This window comes from Drosophila montana, unplaced genomic scaffold (genome assembly GCF_035044405.1).
Source record: "Drosophila montana isolate Dmon_TW-CO22-7 unplaced genomic scaffold, ASM3504440v1 contig_3841_1, whole genome shotgun sequence".
Taxonomy (NCBI): domain Eukaryota; kingdom Metazoa; phylum Arthropoda; class Insecta; order Diptera; family Drosophilidae; genus Drosophila; species Drosophila montana.
Window position 1 is genome coordinate 6,878 of NW_026998713.1, and position 16,424 is coordinate 23,301.

The 16,424-nt window shown below is 36.8% G+C and overlaps 1 protein-coding gene and 2 long non-coding RNA genes across 3 annotated transcripts; 1 reads left to right on the forward strand and 2 right to left on the reverse strand.

Moving 5' to 3' along the window:
• Nucleotides 1-4,798: 4,798 nt before the first annotated feature.
• On the reverse strand, nucleotides 4,799-11,248 carry LOC135438064 (E3 ubiquitin-protein ligase hyd-like; the record flags this gene model as incomplete). Its single annotated transcript, XM_064696185.1, is given in 11 exon segments — nucleotides 4,799-5,425; nucleotides 5,481-5,708; nucleotides 5,711-5,876; nucleotides 5,938-6,144; nucleotides 6,210-6,532; nucleotides 6,587-6,663; nucleotides 6,735-6,759; nucleotides 6,762-7,717; nucleotides 9,676-10,446; nucleotides 10,503-10,707; nucleotides 10,772-11,248. Coding segments are annotated over 11 exon segments (3,648 nt in total), but the record flags the coding sequence as incomplete, so codon positions are not given.
• Nucleotides 11,249-13,220: 1,972 nt separating this feature from the next.
• Nucleotides 13,221-13,945, forward strand: LOC135438062 (uncharacterized). Its single transcript, XR_010437822.1, has 3 exons — nucleotides 13,221-13,424; nucleotides 13,523-13,575; nucleotides 13,693-13,945. It is a non-coding gene; the product is annotated as an uncharacterized LOC135438062 (long non-coding RNA).
• Nucleotides 13,946-15,834: 1,889 nt separating this feature from the next.
• On the reverse strand, nucleotides 15,835-16,277 carry LOC135438066 (uncharacterized). Its single transcript, XR_010437829.1, has 2 exons — nucleotides 16,135-16,277; nucleotides 15,835-16,069 (listed from the first exon to the last, which is right to left on the reverse strand). It is a non-coding gene; the product is annotated as an uncharacterized LOC135438066 (long non-coding RNA).
• Nucleotides 16,278-16,424: the final 147 nt, after the last annotated feature.

Genomic DNA, 16,424 nt, shown 5'->3' on the forward strand with positions numbered 1-16,424 from the left:
ACAACTACAGTGAACTCTCAACTATAATAAAAAAATACTCACCACAAGTCATTTGCCTCCAAGAAACCCATTATTACAACACAAATACCCCCATCCCCGTCCCAATAAATTACCAAATCTATACAAATACAGCCTCCAACCGATTCGGTGGAGTAGCCATATTAGTCCACAAATCCGTACAACACACTCAATTAAACCAACCTAGACCCCTAGAAACTCTTGGAATAGAGATCATGTCCAAAACAAAAATCAGAATCTTTTCAACATACATTCCTCCCAACAAAACTTTTTCACTTAAATGTTTAAGCGACCAGTTTGAAACGCACAATACCAACACCAACCAAATTATACTAGGCGACTTCAATAGCTGGCACCACTCCTGGGGATCACATCAAGACAACAGAAGAGGCAGAATCCTATCCAAATTTATCCAAAACGCCAACCTCACTATACTTAACGACGGCTCACCCACCCACTTCTCAACTCACAACACACTCGCCCATATAGACCTTTCGTTATGCTGTCCCCAACTCACCCCCCTCACTAACTGGAAAATACTCGAAGACCTCCATGGAAGTGATCACTTCCCAATCCTAATCTCCCTGTTCCCGCAATCTCAAACAACAAACTTTTCTCGTCCCCTGTTCAAAACAAAAGAAGCAGACTGGCAACTTTTCTCAAAATTAACCAATGATATAAGCGAACTTATACCTAACAGTACAAACATCAATAAAGAAGCGACAATCCTCAACAAAATAATCCTACAATCAGCCCATCATAGTATACCTCAGACAACCCCACAACACTACAGCAAAAACACCCCATGGTGGAATAAGACCCTGACCAAACTTAGGACAAATAAATTCAAAACCTGGCAAACCTTCAAACACTTTAACAGTACAGAAAATCTCATTAAATACAAACGAGCTAATGCACTCTTCCGGAGAGAGCTAAAAATATCAAAAAATAAAGCTATGACAGACTTCACATCCACAATTTCACCCAACACCCCGTCAGACAAAATCTGGTCAAACATCAGACGTTTCTGCGGACTTAATCCAACAAAAACCATACACAGTATCACAGATCCAAATAACAACCTACTCACGACAGACACATCCCACATAACTCAACTTTTTGCGCAACACTGGTCAGACCACTCCAAAGACGAAAACTTCAACCAAAACCAACTACATTCCCAGTGAGACATCACAGACAATAGAATCTGATATTACACAAATAGAACTCCTAGCTGCACTACACTCCCTTAGAGGAACCACTCCTGGCCTTAATAGAATATCCTACCCCATGACCAGAATCACAAACCTATTTAATACCATTTTCAACAACTTCATCCCGCAATCCTACAAAACCAGCCTAGTCATACCTATCCTAAAACCCAACTCAAACAAAACAATAATAACCAACTATAGACCAATTTCACTTAACTGCTGCCTATCCAAAACTTTAGAAAAATAATAGCCAAACGCCTATGGTGGTTTGTAACCCAAAAAAACCTCATCCACCCCAACCAATCGGGTTTTAAACACGGCAAATCGGTTTCAGACGGTCTGCTCCTTGCAGACCACCTGATAACCAAGTCGCTGAAAACCAAAAAGCACATTTCTGTCATTGCCCTTGACTTTTCAAAGGCCTTCGACAGAGTCGGAGTGCACACTATAGTCGACCAGCTAATCAGCTGGAAAGTTGGCCCTAAAATTATTAACTTCGTCAAAAACTTTATGTCAAACAGAAAAATAAGACTGAAAATAAAAAATAGCATTAGCTCCCCATATCCCCTCTACAACGGCATCCCCCAAGGATCGCCAATATCGGTCATTCTTTTCTAAATTGCCTACAACAGACTCGCTTACATCATCAGCCTACAAAAAGAAATACAATTCAGTGCCTATGCCGTCGACTTTTTCCTTATTATTCCCCTCAATAGACAAAAAAACCAAACGTACAACCTCAACAGCCTTTTCTCAAAAATTCACGAATGGTGTTCATACTCAGGAGCCTCACTTTCCCTAGAAAAATGCCAACACCTACACATTTGCCGAAAGCAGAACTGCACATGCAACATTTCATGCAATAATACCACAATTCCCTCAGCCTCCAACCTAAAAATCTTAGGACTAACAATAAACAATAAATACAGATGGGACTCACACATAAAACAAATTCAACCGGCCTTAAACAACAAACTTAACATAATTAAATGCCTATGAAGCCCGAAACTAAACTGCAACACACACACGCTTTTAAATATAACTAAATCAACCCTAATCTCAAAAATAAACTACGCACTTTTTATCTACGGCCACGCACCTAAATCAACCCTCAACAAACTCAAAACTTTATTTAACGCCGCAATTCGCATTTCACTGGGAGCACTTCGCTCAACCCCCATCCCCAACCTGCTTTTTGAAGCAAACGTACCCACAATAGAAGAAAAAAGAGACCTTATCACATCTAAAACATACAAAACACTACTACACAGTTCAAACTCACCACTTTACAAATACATTAAACAATACGGGACCCAAAAAAGAAGCAAATTAACGTCAACACTAGAAAAAATCATCCTCTCATGCAAACAACACAACATTCCCTACCTCCCTTTTCCTAACAAAACAACCACCCCCCAATGGACATTTTCCCCCTCCCTTATCAACACTACACTAAAAAAATTTAGCAAATCCAACACACCGCCAACCGTATACAGACAACAATTTCTGGAACTCAAAGACAAATACAACAACCATACATTCATATACACAGATGGCTCTTTGCAAAATAGCACAGCCACTTTTGCCATCACCACCGAAAATGAAATCCTAAAAAGATGCATTCATTCATCAGTCCTCTCAGCCGAAACACTAGCAATTCTAGACGCAATAAAAATAATTCAAAAAAGACCGGGCAACTACATAGTTTGTTCTGACTCCCTCGCATCCTTAAAATCCGTCCGAAACATCAACAACAACAACTTATATCCCATAACCATTAGATCCATCCTCACAAAAACTGCCCCTAGAATAAAACTCCTTTGGATACCTGGCCACTGTGGCATTGAAGGAAACGAGCTAGCCGACACGACAGCCAAATCCACATACAATATGCCCCTACACTATACCCCCAACTTCAACACTACTGACATAACAAAATTTCTGGCGAAGGAGCTAACTTATAAACTCAAACAAAACTTAGAGCTCTGCAACAGATGGTACAAACAACTAAACACAAACCCAACAAACACAACCCTTTACCTAAAAAATATAAATCAAAAAAACATTACACGCAGCGACCAAATTAAAATAGTTAGACTCAGACTAGGACACACAAGATTCACACAACAACACTACAACAACCCGGACAACATCATACCCTGCCCAAACTGTCATACAACAAATGATCTGACAATTAAACATATCCTCACCAACTGCACTGCAACTTCATACTTAAAAAACCAAATATTCCGAAACAGGTCCCCCTATCGCTTCTCGAAAACCCAACCCCTGAAAATATCTCCAAAATAATTGAATTCCTTAAAACAACAAACATGTATCGCCTTCTATGACCTAACCCAATGTAAATATGTAATATGTATATAAAAAATGTAAATAAGTATAGCAGCAAGCCGAAGGCCCCCGCAGCCAGTGCTCTAGAAATAAGTTCGTCTTAATTTTTAATTATACCTAACTATTATATATATATAAAAGAAGTCAATTTACGTGATCTATTTTATGAAGATAGATATTGCGCCAGGTTCGCTGTGATAAATATTTATTATTTCTTAAATTGCCTTTTGAATTTAGCAATAGTACGTAAGGTAACATGTCATTCATATAGAGCATGCATATTATGGATTAAGCAAAAGTACTAAGTTGCGATCTTAAGTACGAAACTTAATCGCTCAATGTACTTCGAAAAAGAAACAACGCAGAGGACCATCGATCTGCTTTTCTGAAGGCAAGCTGGCAACTGACTTCGTTGCTCGTGTCAGCATCAACAAGCCGCGACTTCAGCATCTATTCATTCGGCTTTCGGAGAGCATAAAGCAATTCCGCTGGCGTGTCGTTTGAAGAGTGAAACGCCAGGGAGGCTCATCTTATTGTTTATATTGTCTTTGGAAACACTGTGGTTTTTGAGTTGGGCAACGACTGTTAATTAAGCCGTTAGAAATTTCATATCTCACCGTTTATGAACATGTATGTAATATTGTGGAAAAATTTATTAGAACTGTTCCAAATATTTTATAAATGCACCCCTTCCTGGTGGAAAATGCAGGTTAATGATAAAATGGCCGAAGTTTCGAGTTCAAACTATTTTCCAAGGACCTTAATGATAATTTATTAAAAATGAGTTTTACACGTTTTCCAAAATCCTCCTCTTGGGTGAAAGTTGAACAAATGGATTTCTAGAAAGTTTCAGTTTCGTCCGATCGTCTTTTTCTTCGATGGAAGTTCAAACTTATTCTCAAAGCTCTGCTTCTTCATTCGATTGACGTCAAGCTTAAATGCATATTCTATGTCAAATATATTTTTTTTAAACGTGGTCTTAAGGTAGTTTCCCACGGCGGGAAATTTGGCACGGACACGGGCAGGGGCGGGAAATGTCCGCTAATGTATTTAAATTCTTGTAAAATTCTGCAGTCGCCAAATCATTACCGCATTTTATAAACTCTGAGATCCTTACCAAGTTACTACGGCATGAAATGATGCGTTTATCATCCCCGTCTGAGTGAAGTTTTATACATATTCTTATGCGCACTTAAATAAAGACTCATAAATCATTCGAGTTTATATAGGTGGTTACCATTATATTTGTATTCCCTGGTTAATATACATATTTATATACTGTAGTTTATTACATTTCCTACATTCAAATAAATGTAAAAATAAAAGCAAACTTGACCTAACTCCCACTTCTTAATCTTTGTTCATTTTATCAATTCCTTAATGTTTTGTATCCAGTCGAACTATATCAAGGAAGGAATGACCTCATGATTTCCTCTTCAAAGACGTTATCTTAAAACAGAACTATTGCAACATTTATAAAGTCAGCTCCAAATTAAAGGAATGGTTATACATACATATGTGGTTCGTTACAATTGTGGAATATCTAGAAATTTCTCAAATACCAAGAAGTTCGTAATAAGCAAATATACGTCAATATCAACATAAACCAAAGATTGGTAAACATTTGCTCACACGAACCCAAAGTTTTTGGATTTAATGGCCATCAGCATTTTACTACGTAAAATTGATTTGCTGGAATAAAGAGGGATATACAATCGAGATATACAAGTGTTTGCAGTAGGAAGATGTGAGTCATCTGCAGGTCGTATGGTAACAGATGGTAGAGGCTGAAATCCTTCTTCCGAAGCTGGCAAAGCTGGAGATCCTGTCCAAAAATATACCTGTAAAGAACAAAAACTTTGGAATAGTATTTTAGGTCAATTAAATAATACTTACCAAATCTTGTCTTTCTAACGTATTCATTTTTTCTACAATACTCCAAAACCATCTTTTAAATTTTAAAAGTTTGTCAGGACCTTCACTTGATTCGTCATTAAAAGTTGTATAGGAAATCAGTGTTGAAACGTTGATATCACCCACACCATTCAAGAGTAAACGTAAATCTTCTGCGGTCAAGCTGTTCATGCAATTGTGGATAAATATTTTAAAGATTTCCAGACTTATGTAAAATTTGTAAACTTAACCTCGAGTGCCTTCTCTTGTGATTTAATGAGCCTATATTCAGTGTAACGCCTTATATATTCGAATATGTTACTTGACGTTACTGGCACATCGCGTCCGCCAGGGATTAATTCACGGTTGCCACAACCTTCTTCTTTCATCAAATCAATTCTGAAGAGCATGATCATAGGGTTAATATAATAATATTATGGACAGGTTTCAGTACACCTACACAAAACTAAGCTCCATTCGGTTGATGGTTTCATCTCCTTCTTTAGTTTGGGCATTTTTTATTATTTGTCTAAATGATTCATACAACGCTGGATCGAAAAAGGCAAGGTCATGAAATTTGATTTTTCGACCAAGCATGTACTTTAACACATGTCTTTGAAGGAACAGCGGGAGCAATTCATTTTGCAATAGACACAGCCCAATTAGCCTAAAAAAAAAACAAAAATAGAAGATATTTCGAATCCATGTATCACTCAATCATCTTGTTCTAACCTGCCAATATTTCTAAATGCATTAATTCGTTCAAAAGACGCAAGCCCTTGTCGTGGGGTATAAAAGCCACGTTTCCCCGGAGCGTAAAATAATGGCTCATTATCGTCGTCCATCGGTTCAACAAGTGCCGCAGATGGCGGTTTTTTCTGTTGGCTTTGCACGTTTATTTCCGACTTTTGCTTAAAATTTATTATGTCAACAGCTTCGTTAACTTTTTGCCTAAGAGTCTCATCTGAAGACAGGACAGATAGAAGTTGAGGTGTTGGTATTTCAAGAAGCATGCCTGTTATTTTCGATGCGTGCGATGCGTTTATCGAGTGGATCTAGACATATCAATTAATAATTTCTGTTTTTAGATTATAAAATATTTTACTAACCTTGGGATAGAGGCGCTCGCCAAGTTGTTGGAGGTGGACAGATAAATGGTCGTTCGAGCTCTCCGCCGCTGTGTTATCTATATTAACATTAAATTCAAATAAATATGGTACTAAACTTATATATAAATGGTAAATGGTTTTAGTTTACCTCCATTGCTAGATGGGTTGTACGGCATTCGGCTTCGGCATTTAATGCCTTACGTTCCCGAGCTGTGCGCCATAATATTTTACTACCAGTTCCTCGCCTCTGCAGTGTGGGCGGATCACGACTTGAGGCGGCAACGGTTCTGCTGCGCAGTATGCTCGAGAATGGTACCCCGTACTTACTATGAGTACCTCCCACTTGTACAGAATCGAGATTTGTCATTTTTGCACTCGCTAACAGCGCTTCCGAAATAGAAGTATAAAAGCTGCGCGCCACTCCTGATCCTTCACCTGGTTCGTCTTTAAATGTCACCTTAACTCTGTTAAATGTAATGGGTGGCTGAGCTCGTCGATTTTGGGTTCCGAACTGAGCATTTAATTCTTTAAACGTTTGGATAATTAAACTTTCCCTATTTCGCTCAAGTTTACAAAGAACCAAGTCGCGCTGTTGTCCATTACGGAGTTTTTCCATATGTCGTCTAAAGCGCATTTCCTTAACAGGAAAGCCTCTCAATTCTGGCAATACAGATCCGTGTTCCATACCTACATCATCCATAAAAACACGTCCGAATAGAACAAGAGCCAGTTTCCAACGACTTAACAGAAAGTTCCACGATGGCAGCTCCGAAGAACTGCTCTTGTAAAACAAAGAGCCACGAATTGGAAACACTGCTGCATGGGATGGTAGCTTTTCGCGACAATTATCACATTTTAGTTGTATTGAAGTAGCCGATGAATTTTTACATTCGGGCAAACTACTGTCATCCGATTCTAGTTTAAGAGTAGATGTTCCAGCTCGTACAATAACGCTACGAACTGCTGATACTGATAAGGAGCTCTGTATTGGCGCAACGTCATCTGTAATACCATCGCGATTTTGGCTTGGTGCAATAATAACTTCTGGTCGAGTTGTTATTAAAAGATCCGTCGCTGTATTCGCTCCAGCCATAACATCAATCATTTGTACATCCTCCGTATCCATGTGATCTTTAACGTGTTGATTATCCATTCAAATAAAAATTTAATTTAATATTACAGAAATCTATAATTTATATTATAAAAAGAAGCCAAAACAGCTATATTCGAAGATTAAATTTTCTTGGTTAAGGAAACAAACAGTTTGGTGAAGTATATACGGAACATATTAAAAATCATAATATATTAAAAGCTCGGTATAGGATACAATTGGAATTGCACTTCGATTTGTGTGCATGCTTAGATGCACATGTATACAGAAATTCTTACAGTTTGCGCAAACTTTCTTGCCACTATAACACCACGTGTTCTTTAATAACTTCTTAACCGATCTTTAGGAAAATATCAGCAGTAGATCTAAATGTGCTAGAGAATATTCTTTTATTTAAAAAATACAATAATTTTTTTTTTTTATGCATAGCTAGCCATAAAATTGCCGATATTTTATTTGTGTATGCTAATAAACAACATGTCAAATTTGGTGACTCTAGCTCCTTAAACCCAAGAAATTTGATCAACATAGGATTTCAATATATTTTATCAATTACTTGGAAAAGGGGAAAGTTATCGATTACCGGAAACAAACTCTTACTGCACTGGCACTTGGAGGACCTGCGTTCAAAATTTGAAGCCTCTATCTCTTTTATTGACGCGTGCATGCATTCAAACGGACAGACGAACATGGCTAGACTGACTCGGCTATAGATGCTGATCAAGAATATATGTATATGCTTCTTTCTGCCTGTTACATACAGAAAAACATATCCTTTTTACCCATTATCAATGGGTTCCAGGTATAAAAATTATTAAAACTAGACGACAACAAATATGGATAAATTTTAAATGAGACGCTCGGAATATGATAAGACCGTTATAATAGCTGTAAAATTGATGTATACACTGTTTTTTTAAAGGAAAATTTTATATGTTACTTATATTTTTTTGTATGGTTTTATTTGTTGGAGAATAATTTCTATAATGCATGGTTCAATAATATAATCAGTGAAAACGAATATACCGCAAATAAAAATAGGCACATAAAGACTAAGCAAGGTCCAGCAATGACCAAACATTGCTGGGCATATTTCTAAAAACTACAACTGGTGTGTATATTTTTTTCAGGGAGTATTAAAACAGAAGGGGCTTAATATCAAACTCAATTAATTATTAATCACCAACCATATAGAAATAATTCAAGTATAACATTTTTTAAAGTGTGGAACTGGTTACTTGAAATTTCCTACAAGAACGCACTAGAGTACTTTTACTAGTACATTACTTTATATAATAATTAAGGGGAACCCTCTGAATTCATGATATATAAACATTCTTAATCCATAACAGTATCATCTCTATGCCACCTAGTATCTTAGTTTTTAAACTACTGTAATGAATCTTTGCATAGTCCGGATGGGACCATTATATAACCTTGGGAATGATAGGTAAAAAATTACATTCCGATATACGGAAGCTTTTGGCTTTACGTAACGTATTGAAATGTAAAAATTTACATTCTGGTATATGGAAGCTTTTGGCTTTGCGTAATTTCTAAGCCTACCAGGGTATTTAATATGCCAAAAATAGCCGGATTTATTGGCAAATAGCTGCCATACAAACTTAAAAATAGACATGTTCGTTTTTTTGATTTAATGCAAACTAATCTCTTAGCTTATAGGAAATCTTGATGAAATTGCAAATGCAGTACTTAAATCGGAGGTCTGAATTGTCTCTGTAAATTAGATAGCTGGCACCAAAGTTTGTCGAAAATTAAATTCTTATATGCACGAATTTTTTAATGTCGGATAACTTAAAGATTTATTATGTTTTTAACACTGTGGTTAAGTATGCTCGTATAGAAGTAATTACCGTTCTATCCTAGGAGCCAAGTTGTTGGCAGCTATCTCCTCGTCTTAATTATAGGCAATCGATCATAACTTTTTTTTTTGTTCAATGTCAGAGAAAGTACTTACCTTCGGTTCCTTTCTGTAGTTTTAAGTCATCCAAGCCCTGTTTTTTCTTTAATTGAACGTAAATATTTGAATCTACAGTGTCGTCGACTTTATATGCTCGGCTGACGTCATTCATTTCGACCGTCTCTACATTATTTTCGTGATCTGTAGTATGCTGAGTTACATCAATCGCATTTGCAGGAGCATCGGTTTTCAAAAAATTCGAGAATCCTAACCTTGTAGGAGGTTGGTCAATAGTTCCCTGATGGCAAATGTTACTTTTGACTGTGCTGTTTTTTACAGTTGTAACTGCATTCAATGGAAGATTAGCAAAAAGCTCCTGTCGCTTTGAATTTGGTTGCAGTAAGTGTGGTTTGTCAGCTAGTGGCATAGCCATATCAAGTGGTAGATCGAACCCTTCTGGTGCAGAGCAGCCCAAACTAAGAGTTGAGTCGGATCTGGTGAAGAATGCGGATTTGCGAATATTTATGTTGGACGACGAGTTGGCAGGACACTGTCTCTCGGTATTAGAATCTCCAATGTTACATAATTCATCGTCAGTATCATCGGTTTCGACAAAGTTCGATAAATTATTTACTCGTCCAGAAATAGAATCGTTTTTATCGTAAAAGCTAGTATCATTACGCATATAGTATACGAATGCATCAAGCACGTACGAAATATGGCGTAACGCTGTTATGTCTAATACCGGCAGTGCATCTCTATGCTCCGATGTGTGAGCGCGCATTAATGAAAGACAATATGTAAAGAAATCTCGTCGAGAACTTGAACCTAATTTTTGAATAAGATTAATATAATGTTTCATTCCCATTTTCATTCGGCTTTACCAATCACATTCACGCCCACAGTTGTAGAAGTCGAAGTAGATGCTTGACTTGTTGCTGCTTGTGCACTAAGGTTGAGGGGATGCAACGGATGATTTGGATCTGTATAGTTTGTCAAATATGCACCGAATTTTAACTGCGCCTCTGTTCCGTCCATCACGGTAAACATCCAGTCCCAAGTTGGTTTCAATCTTTTTTCAACAAATGCCTTTTACACAATATAAATGATTTAAATATACATTATGAGTATATTTATCAAATGTGATACTCACTTGCACTGCAATAGCTTCCTCAATGTGAATTTTTAAAGAGGTTTCAATATCATTTGTCACATTGTATGACATAATTGCTAAAAGTTCAGATATTTGTCGAATTGTTATACCAAAAGCTCGACCTAAATTGCTTGCGGTAGTCGCCATTGTATGAGACTCGGCAGATGGCGTATTGACCGCAGTGCTGGCTGGCACAGTAGATCGGCGCAACGCCATAGGATCAATAAAAACTAAATTGGAACCAGTAGGGACGCGAACCGAAGATCGCGCATTGTCGCGACTTCTGATTGCCCATTGCATTGTTTGTGGGGTGAGATCGTTGCGTGAGTTAGGATTAATGTTACGGCGCTCAAGCTGCTGATCGCTGAAACTAAATTCATCCGATTGATCGTCCGATTCGCCATCTTCAGAACCATCTTCCTCTTGAGCAGAGGAGTCGCCAGATTCGTCTTCCAGAAAAAGAACTCCTATGTCTAAAAAAAATTATTTGACCATTGTTGATTTTTTTGTTTAAAATAATTTGCCTATATATATATAAGGACAGTGCTCAATAGGGGCAATTGAGCGAAGATTGCTGAAGTACTGAAATATTTAGACTCCACACTTCTGAAATCAATTATATTTTTGATATTAAGAGTCATAACAAGTAAGAGTGCTCTAATCAAAAGTATTCTACTTGCGGATACCCTGAACCTCCTTCTACCAACACAAAATGCATCTTGCGCTACGCATTATGGCATCATATCTCACAGAGAACATAAGGATTGGCTCTTATTAAAAAAAAGTATTGAAATAACCAAACACAGAGTACTGCATACAACATAATCGAAATTGCAATTCTGAATAGAAATAAAACGGGAAAGTAAGGATCCCTTCGACACACCAATGATTTAATACCCTTGTACACATTTCTCCTTTTGTAGATATAGTATGTGAAGCTCGTAGGGAGCATATTGAAAATCATACCTTTATAACAAGATATAAGACATAGTGATGCTAATAAATGCCGAGTTCGGTCAAGATATCTTAATAAACAAACAAGTTTTCCATGCAGGAACCTACTTTTTGACCGATCGTCCCTATGACAGTTATATGATATAGTATTCCGATCCGGTTCCGACATAAGTACTACTTGCCACAGTAAAAACGGACCTAGGCAATATTTTAAGACGATAGCTTTCAAACTAAGGGACTAGTCTCCTTCTATGTTATTTCATGACAAATTTATAATACCCTCTAGAAGAGTAAACATGTATACAGCATTTCTTGCGCTTTGCGCATGTAGCCACGTGGCTTGCCAATATAACAACACGATTTCTTTAATAACTTATGTGTTTCTTAGCCGATCTTGACCAAATTTTCAGCAGTAGATCTTATTGTGCCATCGCATTAGGATATTCTGAAAGACAACAGCATTAAAATTGTAGCTTAAATTGGCGGGTAGTCCCAATTGCTTTATTTATTCGGTTGGGTGGCAATACCTTTTTGTTTTGTTTTTTGTTTATACCTTTTCAATGGGTTCATAGTACAAAAAAAAAGGAATGGGAAATGAATTGAAGTTAACATATAAATGTTGTTTGTAAATGTTTCTTTTTTTTGTTAACTACAATGTTAACAAGAATACAATATGTATTCCTCGGCAAGCCCTAAAATTTCGATTGAGTCGCGTAGTGGGCTACAGGGGCAGAATCATTTAATTTTCTTTTTAAAAATAAATAAAAATAATACTTTTGAGTCTTAATACCCCTAGCATCTCCGAAAACCGAAGTTAAACTTCAATAGCAAAATAACAGTATTTCTTGAAGCGAACATACGTGATGTTTGGTCCCCTCCACTTTAACAAAACTTGCCAAAATCAAAATACTGAAAATCGAAAAAATGGGGAAGACATTACTGTTGTTGTTTTGCACTTTTTATTTTTTATTTTAAATTCGCTTTCATTCCTCATTTGTGCTTTTTCACTCGTCCGATTCTTAAGAATAGTACACCGAGTGTAGTCTATTCATAGCGGCAGCAACAGCTAAATCATAATAATCTTGTACTGCGCAAGCACTAGGAGGACGAACGTTTCTCAAGCTCTTAAAGATATTTAGTACGACGCGTTCATAAATACGGACAAACGGATGAACAAACAGACGGACATGACTAATCAACTCGGCTTTTGATGCTGATCGAGAATATATACACTTTATGGGATCGGAGATGCTTCCTTGTTCCTTCCATTTGCACAACAACATTTTTATCTTTTTACCCATTTTTATTGGGTTCAGGGTAAAATATCGGAATCAGATTTTATTACCACTTCAATTTAGTGGCACCTTAAATTAGTTGCAGCGTCAAAAAACAAAAATCTCTGTCTATCAAAATGAAAGTGGTCTTATACCTCCGTTGCTTTCAATTTCGATACTATCCCTTTTAATGAGACTTGGTGAAAACCGGAAATTTCAGATTATTCAGTCTTTTCTTTCGTTTTCAAAATTGACTTTGTAGGTATGAAAAATCACTTGGTAATTTTAGGAATTTAATTCCTTTACCGCCGGCTAATCCTGTGCGTAACCCTAGACAGATTTCTTGATTGCATCTTTATGTTAAATTGACGTCCTGAAGACTTTGGAGTTGGGCATTAATCTACTAATTCATGTGCTTGGTCAAGGTATTAAAACCAGTCATTTTTATCATGCCTAGATGAACAGAAACAAAACAAAAATGTCATTGCTACTTTCCAATTTTTTAATCAATGACCTTCCCTAGATGATATACTAATGTATGCCGATGTAAACTAGTGTCTTACATATAAGAATAAGGTATGATATAATTTATTATAAGCCGACATTGATGGCTTTTAGTTTTGGTAACAACATTGACAACATTGGTAACATCATTGAACTTTTCCAACCGGGCCCACTTTGTCCTCTACGAAGACAACGTCTTTAAGTTGCCATAGTTCCTCATCTTTTCTGCTCTCTTGGCAAGTGTTTCCATCTTCTTTAGAAGTCATTCTTTTAGTGCGCTTGTGTGAAGTAACACTACCGGTATCACTACAAGTACTAGACGCCGGCGAAGGCGGTGGAGGCATGTCAATATCTCCAAAATAATTGAATTCCTTAAAACAACAAACATGTATCGCCTTCTATGACCTAACCCAATGTAAATATGTAAATATGTAAGTGTAATCTCTATATATAAAACTGTTTGTCCTGACTGACTGACTGACTGACTGATTGGTGATCAACGCACAGCCCAAACCGTAAGAGCTAGGAAGCTGAAATTTTCACTGTAGTTACCTTATGTAATGTAGGTGCACGTTAAGACGGGGTTTCGGGAAATTCCACCCGCAAGTGTGGAAAAATCGCGAAAAACGTTTGTATGTAACTTTTTTGTTTACCATCCGATCAGCCTGAAACTTATTTTCAAAGATCTTTGTTCAAATTCATTTGAGGGGTGTTTCACACTTTTCGAAAAATACGTTCCTCCTTGGTGGAAATGGAGGTCAAAAATTTGGTGGGTGACGTTTCGCGCTCAAATTCGTTTCCAAAGATCTATAAGAAAAATCATTTGAGACGTGTTTCACACTTCTCGCAGAATTCAAACTTCTTCGGGGGGAATGCGATTTAAAGATTTTTTGGGCGAAGTTTAAAGTTGTGTCCGATTTGCTTCAAACTTATTTTCACAGCTCTACATAAGAACTTAATAAATACGTATTTCAGCGATTTGGGAAATTCCACTCGCAACAGTGGTAAATTGGCGGAAAACATTTGTATGAAAGTTATTTATTTACCGTCCGATTAGTTTCAAAATCATTTCAAATTTGTTTGAGAACATTGATTTTATAACATACGTGCCACGGGCAAGGCCGGGTTATACCCGCTAGTATGTATATAAAAAATGTAAATAAGTATAGCAGCAAGCCGAAGGCCCCCGCAGCCAGTGCTCTAGAAATAAGTTAGTCTTAATTTTTAATTATACCTAACTATTATATATATATAAAAGAAGTCAATTTACGTGATCTATTTTATGAAGATAGATATTGCGCCAGGTGCGCTGTGATAAATATTTATTATTTCTTAAATTGCCTTTTGAATTTAGCAATAGTACGTAAGGTAACATGTCATTCATATAGAGCATGCATATTATGGATTAAGCAAAAGTACTAAGCGGCGATCGTAAGTACGAAACTTAATCGCTCAATGTACTTCGAAAAAGGAACAACGCAGAGGACCATCGATCTGCTTTTCTGAAGGCAAGCTGGCAACTGACTTCGTTGCTCGTGTCAGCATCAACAAGCCGCGACTTCAGCACCTATTCATCAGGCTTTCGGAGAGCATAAAGCAATTCCGCTGGCGTGTCCTTTGAAGAGTGAAACGCCAGGGAGGCTCATCTTATTGTTTATATTGTCTTTGCAAACACTGTGGTTTTTGAGTTGGGCAACGACTGTTAATTAAGCCGTTAGAAATTTCATATCTTACCGTTTATGAACATGTATGTAATATTGTGGAAAAATTTATTTGAACTGTTCCAAATATTTTATAAATGCACCCCTTCCTGGTGGAAAATGCAGGTTAATGATAAAATGGCCGAAGTTTCGAGTTCAAACTACTTTCCAAGGACCTTAATGATAATTTATTAAAAATGAGTTTTACACGTTTTCCAAAATCCTCCTCTTGGGTGAAAGTTGAACAAATGGATTTCTAGAAAGTTTCAGTTTCGTCCGATCGTCTTTTTCTTCGATGGAAGTTCAAACTTATTCTCAAAGCTCTGCTTCTTCATTCGATTGACGTCAAGCTTAAATGCATATTCTATGTCAAATATATTTTTTTTAAACGTGGTCTTAAGGTAGTTTCCCACGGCGGGAAATTTGGCACGGACACGGGCAGGGGCGGGAAATGTCCGCTAATGTATTTAAATTCTTGTAAAATTCTGCAGTCGCCAAATCATTACCGCATTTTATAAACTCTGAGATCCTTACCAAGTTACTACGGCATGAAATGATGCGTTTATCATCCCCGTCTGAGTGAAGTTTTATACATATTCTTATGCGCACTTAAATAAAGACTCATAAGTCATTCGAGTTTATATAGGTGGTTACCATTATATTTTTATTCCCTGGTTAATATACATATTTATATACTGTAGTTTATTACATTTCCTACATTCAAATAAATGTAATAATAAAAGCAAACTTGACCTAACTCCTACATCTTAATCTTGGTTCATTTTAACAATTCCTTAATGTTTTGTATCCATTCGAACTATATCAAGGAAGGAATGACCTCATGATTGCCTCTTCAAAGACGTTATCTTAAAACAGAACTATTGCAACATTTATAAAGTCAGCTCCAAATTAAAGGAATGGTTATACATACATATGTGGTTCGTTACAATTGTGGAATATCTAGAAATTTCTCAAATACCAAGAAGTTCGTAATAAGCAAATATACGTCAATATCAACATAAACCAAAGATTGGTAAACATTTGCTCACACGAACCCAAAGTTTTTGGATTTAATGGCCATCAGCATTTTACTACGTAAAATTGATTTGCTGGAATAAAGAGGGATATACAATCGAGATATACAAGTGTTTGCAGTAGGAAGATGTGAGTCATCTGCAGGTCGTATGGTAACAGATGGTAGAGGCTGAAATCCTTCTTCCG